The sequence below is a fragment of the Kogia breviceps genome, chromosome 4 (assembly GCF_026419965.1).
Source record: "Kogia breviceps isolate mKogBre1 chromosome 4, mKogBre1 haplotype 1, whole genome shotgun sequence".
In the NCBI taxonomy this organism is placed as follows: domain Eukaryota; kingdom Metazoa; phylum Chordata; class Mammalia; order Artiodactyla; family Physeteridae; genus Kogia; species Kogia breviceps.
This window is the reverse complement of record NC_081313.1, coordinates 169,221,000-169,242,294: the sequence shown is the minus strand read 5'-3', so window position 1 is coordinate 169,242,294 and position 21,295 is coordinate 169,221,000. Positions and strand designations below refer to the sequence as shown.

General features: G+C 51.1%; 1 protein-coding gene across 39 annotated transcripts in view; it reads left to right on the top strand.

The window, feature by feature from the left end:
* Positions 1–11,466, top strand: part of EPS15L1 (epidermal growth factor receptor pathway substrate 15 like 1) — a 101,621-nt gene extending 90,155 nt beyond the window's left edge. For 15 of the 39 annotated variants that reach the window (XR_010840409.1, XM_059063108.2, XM_059063106.2 and 12 more), the window contains 2 exons: positions 5,246–5,451; positions 10,815–11,466. Coding sequence is in view for 38 of the 39 variants with exons in the window: in XM_059063108.2 (XP_058919091.1) it covers positions 5,246–5,451; positions 10,815–10,961 (353 nt within the window). In the remaining variant the exon portion in view is untranslated. Of the gene's footprint in view, positions 1–4,567; positions 4,714–5,245; positions 6,641–10,814 lie in introns of those variants that run through there. The other 24 variants (XM_067032395.1, XM_067032397.1, XM_059063111.2 and 21 more) reach the window with 4 other exon arrangements.
* Positions 11,467–21,295: the final 9,829 nt, after the last annotated feature.

Sequence of the window (21,295 nt, the reverse complement as noted above, 5' to 3'; positions counted from 1 at the left end):
TTGCCCTTTCTTGCAAAGGAGGGAAGCCAGATGCCTATATCCCTTCCTGGCTCATCAGTGGGGTTCCCCCTACTCAGGCCCCTCAGGATGGCCTCGTGGAGCCTGGGTGGTGGCACCCCGCCCATGAGGACCCCCACCAGGAAGAGGGGTCTGGTATTACTGGCACCTGCAGTGTGCTGAGCCCTGCCCTATGTGGAGCTGACCCTCAGGTGTGCCGGAGGCTAGACCAAGACAGGTTGGTGCACGGGAGGTCGACAGGGCAGTGGGGAAGCCTGCGGGTGTGGAGTGAGCCCTGGAGAAGGGTCTTCCAGGGGAAGGGCAAGGCTGTGTCAGGGCGGGGGGAGAATGGCCGGGCGGGACAGTACAGGGCGGTCAGCATGGTGGAAGTCGCTAGTTGCTGTGGGAAGGAGGCCGCGGTGGCCAGGCTGCAGGGACTGTGCCCGCTGAGGTCAGTGTCCCTTCTCTCAGTGTCCCCATCCCTCAGGACTGCATCTCCCAGGGTGCCCCTGCCAGAGGCACACATTATACCAGCTCAGTTCGCAGGTGAGGACCCGTCACCCTGGGCCCAGAGAAGGCTGCAGGTGTTTCAGGCCTCCCCCCGCCACCCCCGAGCATAGTTCCCTCGGGAACATGTCTGTCCATCCACAGTCAAGCCCAGCGACGCCCACGGCTTGGGGTTTGGAGAGCGAGGTGGGGTCTGCGTCTTGGCACACCTTACAGGGGGACTCTTCTTTGGTGGGTGTGGGGCACACCTGGGGCATGGTGCTGCTTCACCCTGCAGAAGGAGGTTGCACGGAGGGACTGAGGAAGCAGGATGGTGGCGGCCAGCGCAGACAACTCAGCAGTTCAAGGGGAGGACACTGTTGCCCAGGGACACCGCACGTGCCCACCACGCTGCGCACGGGGCATACGAGTGGCTCTGTTGGAGCAGAGAGCTGCAGTCGGGGGTCCTCGGTTTCCTAGTGGGGCCCACAGGGGCAAGCTGTCCTGACCTCTAGGGATTGGAGCTGCGCCAGCCTGGCCTGGCATTGGCAGACCAGTAATGCTTGATTTACGAAAGCAGGCAGCCCATCCCAGGCCGAGCCTGGCTCCGGCAACCGTGCACAGCCGGTGCTCTATTACCCTGTGTGAGTGTGCTAGAGCCGCCGTAACAAATACCACAGACTGGGTGGCTTAGACAGCCGAAACTGATCGTCTCACAGATCTGGAGGCTGCAAGTCCGAGATCAAGCTGTAAGCAGGGTTGGTTTCTCCTGAGGCCCCTCTGCTTGGCTTGTAGACAGCGTCCTCCCCCTGTGTCTTTCCGTGGTCTCCCCTCTGTGCATGTCTGTGTCCGACTCTCCTCTGCTTCCAAGATCACCAGTCCTGTTGGATTAGGGCCCACTCATAGGACCTCATTCTAATTTAATTACTTATGCAAAGATCCCGTGTCCAAAGACAGTCACGTTCTGAGGTACTGGGGGAGAGGACCTGAACATAGTGAATTGGGGGGTGCTGCGGGGGGAACCAATTCAGCCTATCACGACCCCATTTCATGGATAAGGAAACCGAGGCTGAGAGAGTAAGGCTGAGTGGGGTGGTGGCCGCCGTGCTCTGCACCATCTTCCAGGGGCCCACACCCCACTCCCTGCCCGGGGCCGAGCTGGGAGGGCTGAACACAGGCATGGGGAGACAGCGGGTCACAGGCGTTTGAGGTGGAGGTGCCATCTGGGGAGAGGGACTGTCTGAAAAGAAGCCCCGGGTTGGGGGGTCCTGGGAGGGGGGAGGTGCCGCTCAGGCCCTGGAGGGCTGTCGGGGAATGAGGTTGGCAAGGGTTTCCTGTGGGCTGTAGGGCCTTCTGGATTTGCCACAGTGGATGCGGGGGCCCAAGGCAGGGCTAAGCACGGTGGAGCTTGCATGTTAGGAAGCTCCATTCAACAGAGGGGTCTAAGCAGCGGGCCTTGCCCTAGGCGGCGGGGACACAGCCGAGGACAGCAGGGCCCTCACCCTCGTGGAGCTCACATTCTGTTGGGAAAGAGAGAATATAGGGGCAGGATGGCCGAGGCTGGGGTGTGTATTCCCAGAGCAGCGGGGAGAGCTCGGCAGTGTCGGGTCAGCTCTGCGTTAAAAGGCCACCGTGCTGGGTGCGGATGGCCCATGGGGCGAGAAGCTGAGAGGGTGAGCAGTCAGTGGCTGTTGCAGGGGTGATTCCCAGGGACCCGGGAGAGGTGAGGACCCCTTGCCTGGGGTGGTGGTACGGCCACGTGGACCAGAGCACCCTGCCTCACGCCCACCCTCCCGCCTGCCCAGGGTGCCCCTGGGCTCCGCCTGGCTGCCCACTGCTCGCAGCTGCACAGCCTGGAGTTGACAAGCTGCCAGGCAGGTCTTGCCCAACCCCCTCCCGCCAGAGCTGCACGCTCGCCTCTGAAGAGAGGGGAAGGGGTCCGCAGCGACACGGCAGCGCTCTCCAGTCGCTGTGGTGCCGGGCCCGGGAGGCCTTGGCTCACCCATCGGCTCGACCCTTGGACCAGGCAGTAGGCTGGTTGTGTAAGGTGGCCTTGGGGGAGGCATGTCTTCAAGGCCGGCACCCAGATCGCCCTGCTCTCTGAAGCCCAGGGGGCTGAGGTCCAGGAGGGAGAGGAGGCGGCGGGATAGCTGACAGCAGCGAGAACGTCTCAGGGAGGGGCCTTTGGTGCTGGGGGGCGGGGAGCCTGAAGTCTGTGGCTCTGTCACAAATAGAGAAGGGACCAGAGGTAGAGACCTCAGCCTGCACAGAAGATGGGTCGTGGGGATCAGCCCCAGGACTTCTCCCTGAGAAGCAGTTACCCTGGGGGAGAGAGGCCCTAATTCCTGCTGTGCTGCGGGGTGGACTTGGCACCGCCCCTCTGGGGAAGGGCCCACCCAGGGGCTTTGTTGGAGGCTCACCTGGCTTATTGGGCCTCAGGGCCGACTGAACCGATCCGTGGCCACGAGGAGAGGTTGACCCATGTCCCAGCCTACAGCCTCCTCCCCACCCTCCCTTCTTGGTCGGGTTGCATCCTGTCGGAGCCTGGGACAGGCGGTGTGACAGGGAAGGTCAGGCTGCAGTGGGCACACCTTCTGACCCACAGCTCCACCTCCAGAAACGTCTCCTATAAATAAACACACGTGCGTGGTGGTGCTGCTCGTGACAGTGAGAGCCTGCAAAGGCCAGGGGTCAGCAAAGGGGCCCCATCAGGCCATAGGCAAGGGCATAGAGGTGCTCCGCTCTGACCGCAGGAAGCAACAGAGGGCTGGGTGCAGGGCTGCCTGTGTCTCAGAGTCCTGGGCAAGCCTCGGGAAGATAAGACTCTCGGTTTCCTTGAACACGCAAAAAGAAACCAGCAGCAGCTCTGACGGGAGGGGGCAGCTTGGGGCCTCTGTGTTCCAGCTGTTGGTGGGGGCATCCATGCACTGGCATCACCCGCCCACCCAGAAGTCCCGATTCGGGTGGGATGGGGCGTGGGGATTTTAACCAGTGCTGCTGGTGGGCTCGGCGCCCGTCTCTTCTCCGTGGGCTCTCCCAGTGGCGGGACCGCGTCACTGGTGACTCGAATTTCTCATGCGTGGGTGAAGCTGACAGAGATGGGTTGGCATTTGTACCTTACGGCCACCCAGCTGCTGCGTCGAGTGACAAGTAAATAAACTTGAGTGTTCAGGGGGCCCTCCGGCCAGGCTCTCACAGGCCCCACACACACTGAGCCCTGCTTGTGCAGGCACTGCGGTGCCAGATGCCGAGTGGCCTGGAGTGTGGGGCACAGCCCCGAGGAGCACGCCGTGCACCAGTCACCTGGTCTGACCCCTACCTCTTCGTTCCCACTCCCCAGACAGGAAACTGAGGCCAGCTGGGGCTGAGGGGCGTGTCCTCGTCTGGGTCTCAGAACTAAAGGTGACAGAGGCAGGAGTCCTTAGGGACACCTTGGGACTGTCTGAAATGTGGCCTGGGAAGCAGCATCAGAGAGGGTGGTTTTGGAGCTGGGCATGGAGATGGACGTGCGGGCAGGTGGGGTGGCAGAGGCGAGCAGGGTGAGGAAGGCAGGTGTCCTGGGCTCAGGTGCTACAGGGGTCAGCTGTAGCTCAGGGCCAGGGGCATTCTCTGGACGTGCAGCTGGATGTCCAAGGTCTTCTGTGGAATGTGACCCTTGGCTTTTGGGTTCTTTTTGCACGTGACTTTGAAATTGCAAGAGTAAACATAGGCAGCTCAGTTAACAAATCAGAATCATGTTAAGTATCCTCAAGCCTCTAGCCCAAGCTTGGACACAGAGCTGCCAAACTGAACGTCTCACCAGTACCCTGGGCAGCTGTTGGGCAAATCGTATGGCATCAGGCAGGAACCTGGCCTGCAAAACCGGCAGATCGCTGAGGCTCATCACGTGGGCAGCAGCAAGACCCTGCTTACCCCTCTTGCCAAGCAGGCCTGGAGAAGGTTCTGGTTCCTAGCAGATTGTTCTGACATATTGGCGGGATATGTTGGGAGAAGCCACCTGTCCTCGGGCCACACCCCCCAAGCATGGCCTCACAGCCCCATTTCCCTCCAATTCTAAACACCTCTCTCCCACGTCCCCGTGGAGATCTGCCTTGCCGGGACCGGGGCATCCCAGAGCCACCCTCTTGGCAAGAGCCCAGAAAGGCTCAAAGCCTGCCCCTTGGAGCCAAAGGGACAGAAGCAGGAGCTGGAAACGAATTTAAACCCAGGACAGCAGAGTGGGTTTGTCTGGTGAGCCGCCTCCGGACCCTCACGACTAACACAGCTAACTCTACACATACCGCGTCGTGAAACTAATCGCCGTGTTTAGTTGCAAGTAATCCCCCCCCTTTTTTTAATTGTTGGAAGCTTGCAGTGTATTTTTCTGCTCAGCCGTGACTTTTTAAAAACTCAGTGTGATAGTAAATGTGTTGCCGTGCTAAATGAATCACTTTGAAACATGCCTGCATGTGAGCTTTTTAAAGATGATGTAAATTTTAGCTGCGGTGGGAGGGGAGGGGAGGGGGTCATCTGAAGTGGTTTTCTTGTAACACCCACAAACCATTCAGCCTCTGGGATAAATGGAGAGGAAAGCCAAGATCCACGCAGATTCCCCGGGGTCCGTCCCACGAGCGGCATTCCAGCTTTTTCCAAAGAGGCATAGGGTTTCCCGGGGAGCTGGTGCCCGGCTCTTCAGTCAGGACTCTGTTCTGTCCGTGGTCAGTAACTTGTATTTCTTTTTTTTTCTCCTTTTTTTTTTTTTTTTTTCTCCTAAACTTTCCAGGTAAAAGTACACCCGTAAGCCAGCTTGGTTCTGCAGACTTTCCCGAGCCCCCCGATCCATTCCAGCCACTCGGGGCTGACAGCAGTGACCCGTTCCAAAATAAAAAGGGGTTTGGGGACCCGTTTAGTGGAAAAGATCCATTTGCTCCCTCCTCTTCAGCTAAACCTTCTAAAGCCTCCTCCTTGGGCTTTGCAGACTTCACCTCTGTAAGTTAAGTTCTCCGCCTCCGCGCCATTCCCTCCCCTCCCTACGCTTGCAGCTTCTTTGGGGTTATTATTTTTTTTTTGTCTCTTTCGAATGGCAAACCCCCTCCTGGCTCAAGTCTCCCGGTACCTCACACCATCACCCGTGTTATTTATTCTGTACTGCTGCTTTCTGTAAGAAAAACGGTTTCTCAATAAAAAAAAAGAGCTCTGGTTTGGATACTCTGTGATAAGGGCACATTTTCTTCCAGCAGGGTGGCCCAGTATGCCTGTTTTTCTGTCCTTCACGGTAGACTCTTTGTATTAGTTCTGTTGCCCAGAGCCTGTTGTGTTCATTGATTTTTTTGGAAGCCACGACATCAGACGCGTCTGAAGTACGAAAACAAGACTGCTAAAGTTACATTCGGGTCTTGCTGTCCTCAAAAAAGTCTTTGTAGGGGAGTTCTGATGGTCCCACCCAGTGCATTTTGGGCAGCAAGTGCAAATTGAAGGACCCAGCCGGATCACATGAAGGGAGAGCAAATTTGATTTTTAAAAACTTTTATTTCAATTACCAGCTACAGTGAAAACTGAAATGCAGCCTAGAACAGCCACTCTGAATCCCCTTAGTTTTGCAGGGAAAAAACCCAAAAAAACCAAAACAAAAACTCAGAAAGCCATTAGCAGAGTTAAGTGCCTTTTTCGAAGCTAATCCAGGGATTTTGAAAGTCTGGCTTTGTGTCTTGGTGTGAAAAAATATTCCAGATTGTAAAAGGCTGTCACATTACAGTGTTTTCTGTACCCTCATCAGTACCCAGAGATCTTGTTCTCAGAGAGCTTCAGACGTTGTCTTCCCAGAATCAGTTTCACTGTCTGTTGCGCACCTGTGTTTTTTAAAAGGTTTTCTTCCCTCGATTTTGCAGAGTACCGTTTCCTCGTTCGTTGTGAGATGTATTGTTTATAGATGCTTCCACTCCTAGAATATCCGTCTTAAAGCACGCTCTGCCATATCAGTGCCCAGTGAACACCCAGTTCCTTTCAGATCCACCTCGCGCACAGCTGTGCGCGAAATCGCCTAAGATGCGGACACATTCCTGGCTCTTGGCGACCTGTAAATATTTTATGACTGCAGTTAGCCGGGTTTTGTTGACAGCCAGGGCACACTGTGGAAGTATACAAGTGGCAACATTGTTAATAAAAGTCAGAAACAAAACCGGCTTTATCTACAGTTTCTTAGATAGCACTGCCTTTATTTTTCAATGGAAAAACTGTGAAACACTGATGAAAAAAACAGAGCTATTCACGCATGACTCAGGTACTCTAGGGTAGGGCGGAAGGGCAAGTGGATTTGAATGGCAATTGGAAGAAATGACTGTTCTCTCTCTGAAATGCACGGTTCTATTTCCTGTGCCCACCCCCCCACCCCCACCCCCCAGCTAGTTTTTGGAAAACTTTTTTTTTTTAAACCCCAAGATTTCAAGTTACCATTTGACACATCACTTCTGGTCACTCCAGCACAGTTGTTAACATGGATTTTAAAACCCCCCTGGGATTTAATCACCCTCAACTCCAGGCGAGGAATTGGATTCTGCCCCGTTTGCAGCACTGCTGTTTAACGTTTAAAATCACCTTTCCCACTTCAGACGCCCCAGTCTTTCCAGGGGAAATCACCTGACTGGGAGACTCAGCCCACTCTAATGGGATGGGATGCGTGGGAGGCAGGACACCTAACTGGTTTGCTTTGTCCCCTCAGTCATACCGTGGTCCAAAACATGGTTAAAAGTGTCCCACCTCCAGGGACTCAGGATGTCCTTGCGTTTTCATGGCGTCCGGGGGCTCAGTCCATTGGCTGGTGGTTTCTGTGTTCACTGGACCTCAAAGATATATGCCAACTCAAGGCCAAAGTTGGTTCCTCTGGTTTGTGTACTTCAGCTTCCCTGAGTGAATGCAGAGAGGTCTCTAACTGCCCAGCGGCCTGGCAGCATGACTCTCAGATTGGATGTTCTAAGCGTGCCATCTGGACATGTAACCCGTGCAAAAGCAGCTTGGTCCGTGTTGGAGTTCAGGGACGCCAGTGTCACAAGTGTACTCAGTCCCGCCCCCCTTGGTGCCCCAGCTCTGCCACTCTGGAACACTCTGATTTACAGGCCCCCGGTTTCCATCAGTGGGTTACTTGTGCTTGTAGCGGCTCACAGGAAATCTCTCTGGTATTTCTTTTAAAACAAGCCTTTCTGTCTTAGGCGAATGTGTTTACTAGGAAGTAGTATTTAGAGGTGAGCAAAACAGCGCTTTCTTTTGGGAAGTCTGCATTAAGAGCAGAGCAGATATCAGACGGGACCAGTCACGCTTTGCGTCGTCAAACGAGTCGGATGCATTTGCGATAGCAGGATAAGTGAGTTAATGGGAAGTGGCTAGAAGTGTCCCCACGCATGGTGATGGCAGACAGGTGCACATGTTGATCCCTGGGGAGGAAGGGTGCCGGTGCTTCACGTGCCTCTTCAGAGGCCTCTGAACCTCGGATTTCTGTGGAGAGGCCGCCGAAATCAAACCACTTAAGAGTCCGTCAGGCCCCAGCGCGGGAGGTATCTCGGAAGAGCAGAATGCTCGTGCCCAGCCGGGTCTAGGTTCCTCGACAGCACAAGAGTGAAACAGAAATTGGAGCTTGCCATTTACCGAGCGGCTCCTGCACCCTCAGGCCGTCCAGATTCGCGCTGGCGTGTAACGCATCCAGGTCAGAGGATAAGAGCACGGCCCGGTCAAGGTATCTCCACCGGGGCCGGGGGAAGGATTTTCTGCTGCTCCGAGACAGAGGGAGCCACAGAGAAGCCCCTTCCTCCAGTATCCATCAGACATCACAGCCCGTCGTGCTCCTCGAGTGCAGGCAGACCACGTGCCTGCTGCAAGTCTCCATCCTGGATCCTAGGCTGGCCTCAAACCAGTCCACTCTGAAGGCATCTAGAACGTTCCTGTCAGCACGTTTACTTTGAACCCACAGACTCCTTGAGCAGGAGACACCCGGGCTGAGCAGGCACCATGGCATGGGCCCAGCCTGCCCGTCCCTGGCCATGTGACCTCAGCCAGTCCCTTGACCCCTCCAGGCCTTGGTTTTCAGCTTTGGTGTGGGCCACCCCGGTCATTACTTGCTGGCCCCTACCCGCCCCCTCCTCTGAGCTGGCAAGGGCGAGGTCCCTACCAGCCCAGCTGTCCCCTCCCGCTGCTGTCAGCAGCACCGCAGAGTCATTCCCATCAGCATTTGTTGTTTTTTCCTTGTTTTTCTCCTGAAGAGGTGTTGAAAAATTCCCCAAAGAATACGGTGGGGCAGCGGGGGGAAGGCGGTGGAGGGGGGAGGGCGATTATCTGTGACCAGTGGTGGAAACACGAGGGGCGGGGACTGGCTTTCAGGAGTCCGACTTGGAGACCCGTCAGCCCTCTGAGCATTTTTCTGGGCAGTTTCTCTAGAAAACGAGGACCAGCCTTTGTTCCTGGGGATGGCTCCTCTTCGTGCTGCCCCTCACCTGCCCGTCTGACTCCCCAGGCAGGTGGAGAGAGGCCTCCCAGGCTGTCCTGCTTCCTTCTCCTCCTCCTCGGGGCCACATCCAGCTCCAAAGCAGCCTCCTCCAACCCAGCCCTTCCCTGCCCCAGTCCCCGCTGTCTGGCCCTGCCTCACCCGCACACAGGCTGTCAGGTCATGAAACATTCGGAAACTGCCCACCCCATCGCCCTGTTCACTTGCCCAGGGAGCCTCCTCAGGAGAATCTTAGCTCCCTTCTGGGGCCTGTAAGCCCCTCGAGGTCCGGCCCCTTCCACCCTGTGCTCTGTTCTGGCAGCACCAAGTTTGGGCACTTGGCGCCCAAGAGATGGCCCCTCACTGGGGATGGTGCCCAGACCTCCAGGGCCTGTCCTGTGCCCTCAACTCTGCAGTTACAGCTGACCACTGCCATCCCCACTGCCCCCCCGAACCAGGGAGAAGGTCCGGAGTCCCGAGGACCCAGGCTCTAGGCTCTGCAGCCACCTGTACCTCCACCCCCAGGCCTCAGTGTTCCCAGCTGTCATCCCACCTCCTGGTTGCCACTCAGACTGTGTGTGTGTGAAGAAGTAGCCATGAATTCCTGTCTCTGTTCCTTCCGCGGGGCTCCTGGTGGGTCTGCTGGGGCCTCCACAAGAGCCTCTCTCAGGTTGGGATTGTCTGTAGGTCTGTTTGTTCCCGAGTGTCGCCAGGCCCCTCTTTACCTTTGGTGTGTTATCCAGTGCTTAGCAGAGAGCCAGCCAGAGTCAGTGCACGGAAGAGAGACGCTGATCCAGGCAGGCCAGGGGTCCAAATGGGCTGCAGCTCTGCTCGGGGCCAGTGGTGCTGGAGGCACCTCATCTGGAGACAGTACAGTGACCGGGGGACTAGGGGGGTCGGGGACCCCCGCCAGGGGAAGAGCGTGTGAGGTCTGGCTTTGCTTTTCTCTCCATAGAGCTAAGGCACCCCGAATGGTTTGAATTCGCCCATCTCGGGATCAAAACGGTTTCTTCCCTTGTTTTAAAAAATTATTTTTAAAAAAGTTGAACCTTTCGGAAAAGGACAGCAAGAATAAAAAAACTTCTGGACCAGATGGTGGTGTAAATGCCAGGGCTCCTGTAAACATCCAAGTACAAGGTGGCTCTAAGCATCTCCCAGAGTTCCTGGGACCATGGCTGAGACGGAGATGCTGCGTTTCAGGACCTCATCATCTCGCTTGGCCTCAAGGCCCCTTTACGCGTTTGAGACTCAGATCTGTTTGAACAGGAACTCTCCAGCCCCAGCGCCTCTCACCCGGGCATCAAGGCTGTCGAGGCCCAGGCTCCGCGGGGTTCACTGTCCCAGCTCCTTGGGGTTTCGCTGACTCTGCTCCCCAGCTGCTTCCAGAGACGCCCCTGCCGTCCCCGAGAAGAGGCCCCGCGGAGCTTCTCCCTCACACCCCGTGAAGCCTCCTGAGGGTGCTGTCAGGGGGAATCCCTGGAAGTCTCTCAGTGTCCCCGATATCATGCCTGGCTTCCGCTTGCTTCAGGTCCCTGCAGGGGCGGGACGGCTGGTTTCTCTGGTGGCAGTTAAGGTCAGACTCAGCCCTGTGTCTCAGTGCGCTGACCCCTTCCAGACTGGGGGTCAGGACTGGGGCGTGCGCGTCCCCTCCCCCTCCCCAACCAAGACAAGGGCTTCCGGCGTTTCCTGGTCTTCACCTGCACACCGGGCACCTTCCCGCACACACCCCAGCACTGCGTTTCCCTGCACCCACCCGTCCACCACGACGGGCCTCCGCACCCTCGCCCGGCAGCACGCCCCCGCCCCTCCCCACCCCCCCGCCCCAGCCAGCAGGCAGCCAGCGCCGGGGCCGTGTAACCCACCCTCCGCTTTTCCTTCGCAGTTTGGCAATGAGGAGCAGCAGCTGGCGTGGGCCAAGCGGGAGAGCGAGAAGGCGGAGCAGGAGAGGCTGGCGCGGCTGCGGCGGCAGGAGCAGGAGGACCTGGAGCTGGCCATCGCGCTCAGCAAGGCTGACATGCCCGCCGCCTAGGCGCGGCCCGCGCTTGTGCCCGCTGGCAGCACGGCCACGGGGCAGGCTCGCGACAGGCGACTGGGGGGGGGGGACGACTCGGAAGTCCCTATAGATAGACACAGACTCGGTCTCGGCCGACCCCGCTTCACATCGTGACGTGTCACAGCCACTGTTATGTCAAGGGTTCGCTGGTCGGAGGACCTCGGGCTCCGGGCGGCTCACCCAGGGCACGGAAACATAGCTCATCCCAGTGCGGGAGGCCTGAGGAGATACCCCAGGATCCACCTCTTCGCTGTGACATCCCTGTTTCCCTCCCGGAACCAGCAGGATGAGCAGAGGAAAGCGCCTGTCTCCTGCCCGTCATCCCCTGCTCACAGCTGGGCAAGTACCAGCGTGCGGGGCGCACCCCACCCCGTTGCCTCCCCGACCTCCCTCTGAGACGGACACCCTGGTGATGTATGCATTCATTGTATAAAAATTAAGTTTGAATGATTAATATAAAATATTTTAATACAAAACAGAATCCTTTTTTTTCCCCCTCTTTTCCACTCAAACGTTGTTTTCCTTGCATTAATGTTCACAGGTGATGTCACATGAGGCAGACCGGGCAGAGGTGGAAGACCAGGTCGAACGTTCCCCATTAAATCCTAAGTGTTTGAGCAGAGAAAAGCCAGTTTGGGGAGTTTTCAAGGGTCACCCTGTCCCTCGGGATGCAGCGTGCTTCTGAAATGGTGGGCTGTGACCTCACTGCGACTAGGGCAGGTGGCCCTTTGTCCCAACAGTGCAGTTTGAAACGAGATTCCTGCATACAGTTCACTGGGGCCTTGTCTAGTCTACACGGGGGTGGGGGGGGCGGCAGGGTGGTCTCCACACGAGGGACCCGTATTCAGAGTCGGCACACAGGGAGAGCTTTCCACCAGGATGCAGCTGAATTCCCCTAGAACCTTCTAGAAGCTTGGACATAACTCTTGGGACGACCTCAGGAGTTGATGAGGATATTGCAGATTTGCCCCCTGCTTTGCTTCTCACGTCCCCAGGGAGACGAGACAGCCCCAGCCAACTTCTCTTGGGTAAAGATGATCAAAACTTGTGAGTCTGAGTGGCCTGAGCACCGAGAAATGCAGTGGAGAACCTCTGACCTTAAAACCATGCAGGAAGGGGGCGAGACACCATTGACGGGACTTAATTATTTATTTTTTATTTATTTACTTTTGGTTGCGTTGGGTCTTCGTTGCTGCACGCGGGTTTTCTCTAGTTGCGGCCAGCGGGGGCTACTCTTCGTTGCGGTGCCTGGGCCTTTCATTGCGGGGGCTTCTCTTGTTGCGGATCACGGGCTCTAGGCACACGGGCTTCAGTAGTCGTGGCTCACGGGCTTAGTTGCTCCATGGCATGTGGGATCCTCCCGGACCAGGGCATTGGCAGGCAGATTCTGAAGCACTGTGCCACCAGGGAAGTCCCCAGCTGCCAGGACTTAAAGAGGCCCAGAATGTTCCACGTCAGAAGGAGCCTTTACTGGAAATGGCAGGGCACGCATAGGCCCTGTTTCTAGGTATCTGTGGCTCTGATACCTAGAAACCCTTCTCTTGAAAAGTTCCTTTTCAGTGTGTGTTCTGGGTCTCTGGGTCCCAGTCTGACCTTCTCCCCTTCCTTCCCCAGCTAGGGCAGGGCTGTTGACAACCCCCTACCTACCCCAAATGCTTTATCCCAGCCAGGGAATCATTCTGACAGAGGCACGCACTTGCTTGTTTTTGCATTTTAATAAACTTAATTTTTTTAGACCAGTTTTAGATGTGCAGAAAAATCACAAAGATAACACAAAGAGTTCCCATAAACCCCTCACGATTTCCTCTCTTTTTAACATCTTATCTCAGGCTGGTACATTTGTTATTGAAGGAACCCAATATTGAGATATGATTATTAACTGAAGTCCACACCTGGTTCATATAGCCTCAGTTTTTCCCCTAATACCCTTTTTCTGTCCCAGGATCTCACATGGCATTTGGTTGTCATGTCTCCTTAGGTGCCTCTGGACTGAGACAGTTTCTCAGACTTTCCTTGGTTTTGATGACCTTGACAGTTTTGAGGAGTGGTCAGCTGTCTTATATGTTGTCCCCCTTTGAGATCTGTCCATGTTTTTCTCATGGTTAGCCTGGGGTGACGGGTTTGGGGAGGACCTCAGGGGTGAAACGCCCTTCTCATCACATGGTATGGAGTCCGTGTCATCAACAGGATTCATCACCACTGATGTTAACCTTCATCAACTGAGGACAGACTGCTTTCGAAAGACAGTTTTTCAGACCCAGGTATGTAGTTACACAGCCTTGCATCAGAGCGATACTCTGTGAGATTGAAAGTAAACCATAAACTGGTGTTGACGACAGATTTAGGGGAATGTAGAGATCAACCAGGACAATCCAAGCCCTTGGTAGTCCTTCTGAGGTCCTGGGATTCCTCGGTGCCCATGGAAGGGCCTTGCCTCTCTGCCCTGACGTGGGTCTGGGACCTGGTGCCTGGTGCCGAGCCCTGTGGGCTTCCTAGCCTCTGATGTGCCCCTAGTCCTCTCTAGAAGAGCTAGCAGCTCCCGGAACATGGCTGGAGGTGATCCCTAAGGCTTTTTCTTCCTGCAGTGAAACCATCAGAATAAATCCAAAAGCCCCATGCCGCATAGCCCTACTATTATATCTCTTTGGGGAAGGCACTGACCACGTCACCTCTCTCCAAGGTGGTCACAGGTCCCTATTTGAGCATGTGACCCACACTCTATATTTGGTGAAAACCTCCCGGTTTTCAGAGCATTCAACATCTGTTATTTTGTTCTACCTCAGAACAACCTTGTAGGTGAGGAGGGTGGGGTGTTTGCCCATTTTCCTGATGGGGAAACTGAGGTTCGATGTCTGCAGTCATTTGCCCAGAGGCCCAAAGCCAGCCAGTGGCTGTGGCTCAGCGTTTTGCTGATCTTCAAAAGATGTATTTCTTGTTGCCTGCTGCTTCCTTACGTAGCCATTGTACCTAGAAAAGGTACAGAAATTGTCTCTTTGTGTCTTAGAAATGGAAGACCGTGCATTGAATTAAGAGCTCTCATCCAAGGGGATGAGATGGGCTTTCGGGCATCTGTGAACCCCTGAATACACATTTGTGAATCTTTCTTGGGGGGGCAGAGGGTGTCCATGGCTTTTTAATCTGATTCTTAGAGCATCCCAGAAAGCCCCTCAAAAAAAGTTACCAGCCAGTTTCATCAATTTTGTTTATCTTCTCAAAGAACCAGCTTTTAGTTTCATTGATCTTCACTATTGTTTTCTTCATCTATTTATTTCTGCTCTGATCTTTATGATTTCCTTCTACTAACTTTAGGTTTTGTTTGTTCTTCTTTCTCTAGTTGCTTTAGGTGTAAGGTTAGGTTGTTTATTTGAGAGTTTTCTTGTTGCTGGAGGTAAGATTGTATTGCTATAAAATTCCCTCTTAGAACTGCTTTTGCTATGTCCTGTAAGTTTTGGATCACCACGTTTTCATTTTCGTTTGTCTCTAGGTATTTTTTTATTTCCTCTTTGATTTCTTCAGCATTCCATTGGTTGTTTAGTAGCATATTGTTTAACCGCCATGTGTTTGTGTTTTTTAGTTTTTTTTTTTCTGTAATTGATTTCTAATCTCATAGTGTTGTGTTTGGAAAAGATGCTTGATATGATATCAATTTTCTTAAATTTACCGAGGCTTGATTTGTGGTCCAAGATGTGATCTATCCTGGCGAATGTTCCTTGTGCACTTGAGAAGAAAGTGTATGCAGCTGCTTTCGGATGGAATGTCCTATAGATATCAATTAAATCCATCCAGTCTAATGTGTCATTTAAGGCTTGTGTTTCCTTATTAATTTTCTGTTTGGATGATCTGTCCATTGGTGTAAGTGGGGTGTTAAAGTCCACCCCCCCGCAGACAGTTTTAAATCCTGTTTCCTTTTATACACACACACACACACACACACACACACACCTGCTGTGTAAATAACCAGCCTCAAATCCACCAATCCATTTACACTCCCATGGGTTCTCTCAGCCTCTTCCTTGGCAGAGAACATTCACACCCTTTCCTGAAAAACAGAATATCCAGTTTGAAAGAATTTATCGTGAAAAATCTCCAAGCATAATAGCAGCAAGAAGAGTACAATAAACCCCCAAATACCCATCACCCAGCGTCACTGTCCTCTGAATTTTGCCACCTTCGCTTCACCCATCCCTTTCTTCCTTTCCTTCTCTTCGCGAACGTGCTTTAAAGCAATTCAGTGATGACATCACTTCACACTTCCACGGTCAAATGCACATGGCCAAGACATGTGAAACCTTCTCACATACTGCCAGGCCATGATCACACCTAACAAAATTAAGAGTAACACCCTCCTTCCACTAATCTCATCTTTCAGATGAGTGGCAACTTGTGATTTTGCAGCATCATTGATTTACTGCCCGGGTGCTTGAAAGTCTGTCCCCTTAGGACGGCTCCCACCTGTGGCAGCTGGTTCCCAACCCCCCTCATGGTCCAGCGACCCAGCTCTGGCTGCAGTTGGACCAGAACCCAAAGGTCCCAGATACCTGGTCTGAGCAGCATTTTGCAAAAGGATGATTGATTATCTGCAAACTTGCTCCAAGTAAATGAAGTCACATCTTCAAAACCAATTTCATTTAAAAGGACATTCTAGTTCTGGAACACTGGTGGAGAGCTATTTTTAAAACAGGAAGCATCTGAGCAACAAAGAACCTGCCTCTTGAAATAATGGAGTAAATATTTCTGCCCCCTTATCAGATCTGGTGCCTTTGAAACGTGGCCCTTTTTTTTTGCTTTCCCAAAATTTTCCCCAGTAAAGGTTACCAGGGGCTGTACAAATTGTATCATGAGCTTTTGTTGGAAAAACATAGAGGGAAATGGAAATGTGATCCTTATCACGAGCATATTCCAAAGAAATTACGTGATGTGGGCTTGCATGGTTGGAGCTGTGTTTATGTTTAGTGGGTCTTTAAATATCTCGCTTTGATTTGCTTTCTGGTGGCCGTGCTGTGTGGTCTCTGCTTCGTGACCTTGGGCCCCTTACCTCAGTTTCCTCATCTGGCTGAGGAGGTTGGACTAGACAACTAATGAAGAACTTTCTAGCTCTAGAATACTTAATATTATTGTTCAAATCTCTAGAAAACACATATTTTAGGATCTCAGGTAACATAAAAGAAGGAAATGGAATAGATGTCATCCTGTCAGTTTCATCTTTATTGAAAATATTTTGTCCACATGTAGACAACCATATTGTATTATAATCATCAAACTTGCTAAGAGACTAGTAAGTTCTAATAAGTTATTCCCACCACTCAAAAGAAATAATAATTATCTAATGTGATAGAGGTGCTAATTGCTACTATGACAATCATAGTAAAATATAGAAATGTATCAAATCAACGTGTTATACACCTTAAATTTACCCAATGTTAAATGTCAAATATATTTCAAAAATTTTTCTAAATAATATTTTCCATGCATAAAATTTTAAAAAATATCCCAACAAAGGTGTCATTAAAAATAAATTGGTAAGTAACTGAAATAAAATATTTGCAATGCCTATATCTTTTTTTTTTTGGCTGTACGCGGGCATCTCACTGTTATGGCCTCTCCCATTGTGGGGCACAGGCTCCGACGTGCAGGCCCAGTGGCCATGGCTCACGGGCCCAGCCACTCCGTGGCATGTGGGATCTTCCCGGACCGGGGCACGAACCCGTGTGCCCTGCATCGGCAGGCGGACTCTCAACCACTGCGCCACCAGGGAAGCCCTGCAATGCCTATATCTGACAAAGGATTTGTATTCAGAATATATAAACCACTCCTACAAACAACTCATATAAAAAAGGGCCAAAGACTTAAAAAGACATTTCACAAAGGAAGATGTGCGTAGGGCAAATAAGCTTAAGTGCTCACCAATAATATGTGACTTAGGAAATGCACACTAAAGCCACATGATATACTATATAGGTGGTTACAAGTTAAAAGATTGACAGCATTAAATATTGATGAGAATGTAGAACAACCAGGAATTTCATACACTGCTGGTGGGAGTGTAAAAAAATTTTGTTTTAATGTTTTGCCCACTCTTGATAACCGTTTGATAGCTAATGGAGAAATATTAATTTAAGCAGCACTAGTTTAATATGATATAGTATAATATCATATAATGTAATATATAAATCAATAGTATAATTATATCAATATCAGTTATATAATTGTATGTATCTTATAAACTTTAAAAAACTAGTATAAGAAACACTAGTTTAATAAGTGAACAATTCTGTGAACTTTCAGTGGCTTTTCTATGCTAACCTTTAACCAAGGGGAGAGAGAGCCCTTTCCAAGGACTAGAAGCATAAAGGACTTTTGAGATAGTGGTCTGCTCTGAATATTGTTTCTTCGTACTGAAGACAAAGGGCAGAGTTTCCACTCCAAGAGCCAAAAAGAGACCCAAGACAAGATGCAGCCATTGTTTTACCGCAAACATACTTTTTAAAGGAAGTAGGGATCCTGGTTCTAAGAGAACAAAGCGGTAGACCAGAACTCCGATTCCTTTCCGGTTCTAGATGCTGGCGTAAGAACTCTATGGCTTCTCTTCCCCTGAGGGAGACCACAGAAGACACAAAGTTATGTAGAGGCCATGGGTGTGTTGGAAAGGGCACAGACTTGGAGGCAGGCAGACTTGGTGTAAACCCATCTCCTCCCTTAGTAGTGGGGTGAGCTTGGGGTGGTGATTTCACCTCTGGAGTCATTTTTCCTCATCTGTAAAGTGGAGATGATAATATCTATCTCTCAGGGCTTTTGTGAGAATCCACAGCAGAGTTCCCAGAACATTCTATAATCAGAACAGTAGTAGTTGTTGGGTTTTTTTGATTTTTTAAATTACTAACTGTGGTTAAAAAACACCCGTATAACATACAATTTACCATCTCAACCACTTTTAAGTGTACAGTTCAGTAGTGTTAAGTACATTCACATTGTTGTGCAACAGCTCTCTAGAACTTTTTCATCTTGCGGAACTGAAACTCTGTACCTGTGGAACGACAGCTCCTCATTTCTCCCTCCCCCCAGCCAGTAGTAGCGGGTTTTGTTATTACTGAGTCAGATGGTTATTAAATCTATGGCTGCTGTGATAGTGATTGCTTTGCACTTTGAGAGCAGGGCATACATATCCTAGTTCTACTAACTAGGATGCATGCGGAGAGGTAACTCTGTCTGTACTAAATAAGCTACTACATTATTCCTTATTATGGGAGTCTCGTTCTAAAGGAAACAGTGTTGGGTTGAGGAAGACATGAGGCCCAGCCCTGCCATTAACTTTCTGTATGATTCGGTGGTCTTACGAGAGAAGGGGGCTTGAGTGTCCTGAGTGCCTTGTACAGACCAAGTCCATCATCAGCCACCATTCAGGAAAATGGCGGTCTTGTCTGAAACCAAGATGTTACTTTTAATCCAGAAGCTTAGCAGGGGGACTTTCCACTCAAGGGGGACCAGAGGCCATGGCCCTTCTGTGGCACTGCAGGACTGTATCATGAGCTTGTCACCACTTCAACAGTGGTTATTTTTATAGCTGATGATGAGACTTACTGGAAATGGCTTGGCATTCTTGTGTAGAAAGCTCTTGCACTTAAATCTGAGGAGTTGGAATGCATGAGTCCTGGCATGAGCCCTTGACCAAGACATTCCCACAGAGCAGATCACTTCCAGCCCAGGAGAAATTCCAGGGATGCTTAGCCTTCCTGAGGACCCGTTCTGCTAGGACACCTGTTTGACACCACAGAGCCATCATCCTTTCTCCGGTATCATGGTCCTCTGACCCTCAAGGCTTACCCCCGGCTTATCTCACCTCTCGTACCTGGCCCTCCCAGGAAAGAAATGTATCTGCCCAACAGAGGAAGAGAATACCCCCGTTTTCCATTCCCCATTCCACTTTCTTGAGTTGTACGCTCTTCCCAGGTGTGTCCACCCCCCACCCCCCGCCCCCAAGCATTGACTGGGCCAAGGAAGATGGTGGAAGGAAGATGATGAAGGAAGTGACGGGAAACTGATTTTCAGCTGAGGGTGTGGGGCTCCTTTCAGACATAGAATGCATCACCCATAGCAGTGCTCTCTCTGTCCCCCAGGTCTACGTCCCAGTTTGGGAGAAGACCCTGCGGGTGGCATTTTTGGATATCTTGTCTTTAGGGCCTTTGACACATTTCCAGCAATTCTTTTTCTCTATTTTTGACAGCATCTCTCACATCCACACCAACCCTGTTGAACCCTGTTTTCGCACACGCTGTCTTGCTGACACTGCACCCCAATCCCTAGGGCGGTGCCACATGTATTCCCTGAACTAAAATTCTTCTTTGGAAGCATGGCTGAGCAAACAAGCAGGCATTTTCCATCAGTCATGGGCTGGGTCACCTCCCCACAAAACAGACTAAGAGTCTCCATGGGCTTGTGCACTTTCTTGTGGGCTTCAGGGACCTGGGACAGATGGGAGATTTTGCAAGGCATCTATAAGGGTTGAAGTCAGGCAGTGAGACTCAGGAAGCTACCCTCATCTGACCTTCACCGAGGGCCTGTGGTGGCTGTGAAACTGGATCTAGAAAATTCCTCCGTCTTGCAGTTGGTTAAATGACAGCAGAGCCCATTCTCACCAAATCACCTCCCTCCAATTACCTGAGAGGCTCCAGTTACTCTGTTCAAGTTCTGAGGCCTGGGCACTCTTTCCTACTGTTTGTCGTTTGTAACTTTCTCCTTGGAGCCTTGGAGAACCATACAAAGTTAATTTGCTGTATTTCTTCAAGAACCTGATGCACGCAAATGCAGTTGTGTTTCCAGAAACAGGAGATGCTGCCAGCAGCCAATTCTACTTTGCATCTGATTTAACTCAGCACACTTTTTACTGTCACTCATATTGTTCTAGACCAGGGAGCAGCAAACTTTCTGTAAGGGGCCGGGTAGTAAATATTTTGGCTTTTAAGACCATACAGTGTCTGTTGCAATGACACAAGCCTGCCATTATAGTACAGAAGCAGCCATAGAATAGATGTCAATGAATGCGTGTGGCTGTGTACCAATAAAGCTTTATGTACAAAAGCAGATTTACAAAAGCAGCTGGAGGGCCATATTCAGCCCTCAAGCCATAGTTTGCCACACCAGATATAGGGCCTGAGCTGGGTACTGGAAAGGCAGTGGTGAGCCAGACAGTTTCTCTGCCCCCAGGGAGCTCCAGCTGAATGAATTTTTTCATTAGGGCTGAACAGTTTCTGAGTCCCGTGTAATTTGACTTTTAGCCCTCTCTGGGGTGCAGGTGGCATTACTTGGAAGAATAAAAATTAAATGCTACATTGTTTGCAACATTGTTAAACCAGAAGTCCCCTCCCTGTTTTCCCATAGAACAAATATATTTAAAGGAAATTATGTGAAATTCACAGAAGGAACGGCTCCTTCTGTGAATCTAATGATAGTGTCAAGGTCATTCCATTTCTTTGATCCCTCATTCTCTATATATGGGGCCCTCTTTCCCATCTTGGCTCAAGGCTGGCAAATGCTCAGGCTGTAAACAATTTTTTTTAACCATAAAATGGGAAATCCATCGTTTTCCTGAAAATCACTCATGTATGCAGTTATACACAGTGCTAGCACTCTATATAGTATAACGTAATGAAAATGGAAAAGAAGGTTTGAACTTTCACCTTTCCTGTGTGTCCGTTGTTAATATAATGAACGAATGTTACTGTCAGCAAAGCAGATGCGAAATTACTGTTTGGGAGTCCAAGAGGCTGCAGCTTAGTTTTTTGTTGTTACTCTGATTTTCCTACTTATTTGCTTATTTATTAAACTGTGGCAAAATACACATAACTTAAAATTCACCATCCTAGCCATTTTTAAGAATACAGTTCAGTGGCATTAAGTACATTCACATTATTGTACAAACATCACCACCATTCATCTCCAGAACTTTTTCATCTTCCTCAACTGAAACTGTCCCCATTAAACACTAACTTCCCATCCCCCTCCCCCAGCCCCTGGCACCCCACCCTTCTACTTTCTGGAGGTGACTGCTCTAGGGACCTCATGTAAATGGAATCATGCAGTATTTGTCCTTTTGTGACGGGCTTATTTCACTTAGCATAATGTCCTCCAGTTTCGTCCATGTCGTAGTATATGTCAGAATGTCCTTCCTTTTTAAGGCTGAATAATATTCCATTGTATAGATATATATATACATTGCATGTTGTATGCACCTTGTGTGTATGTATATACCATGTTTTGTTATCCGTGCATCCCTTGATAAATTTTATTTTACTTTTACATTCATGAAAAGAATT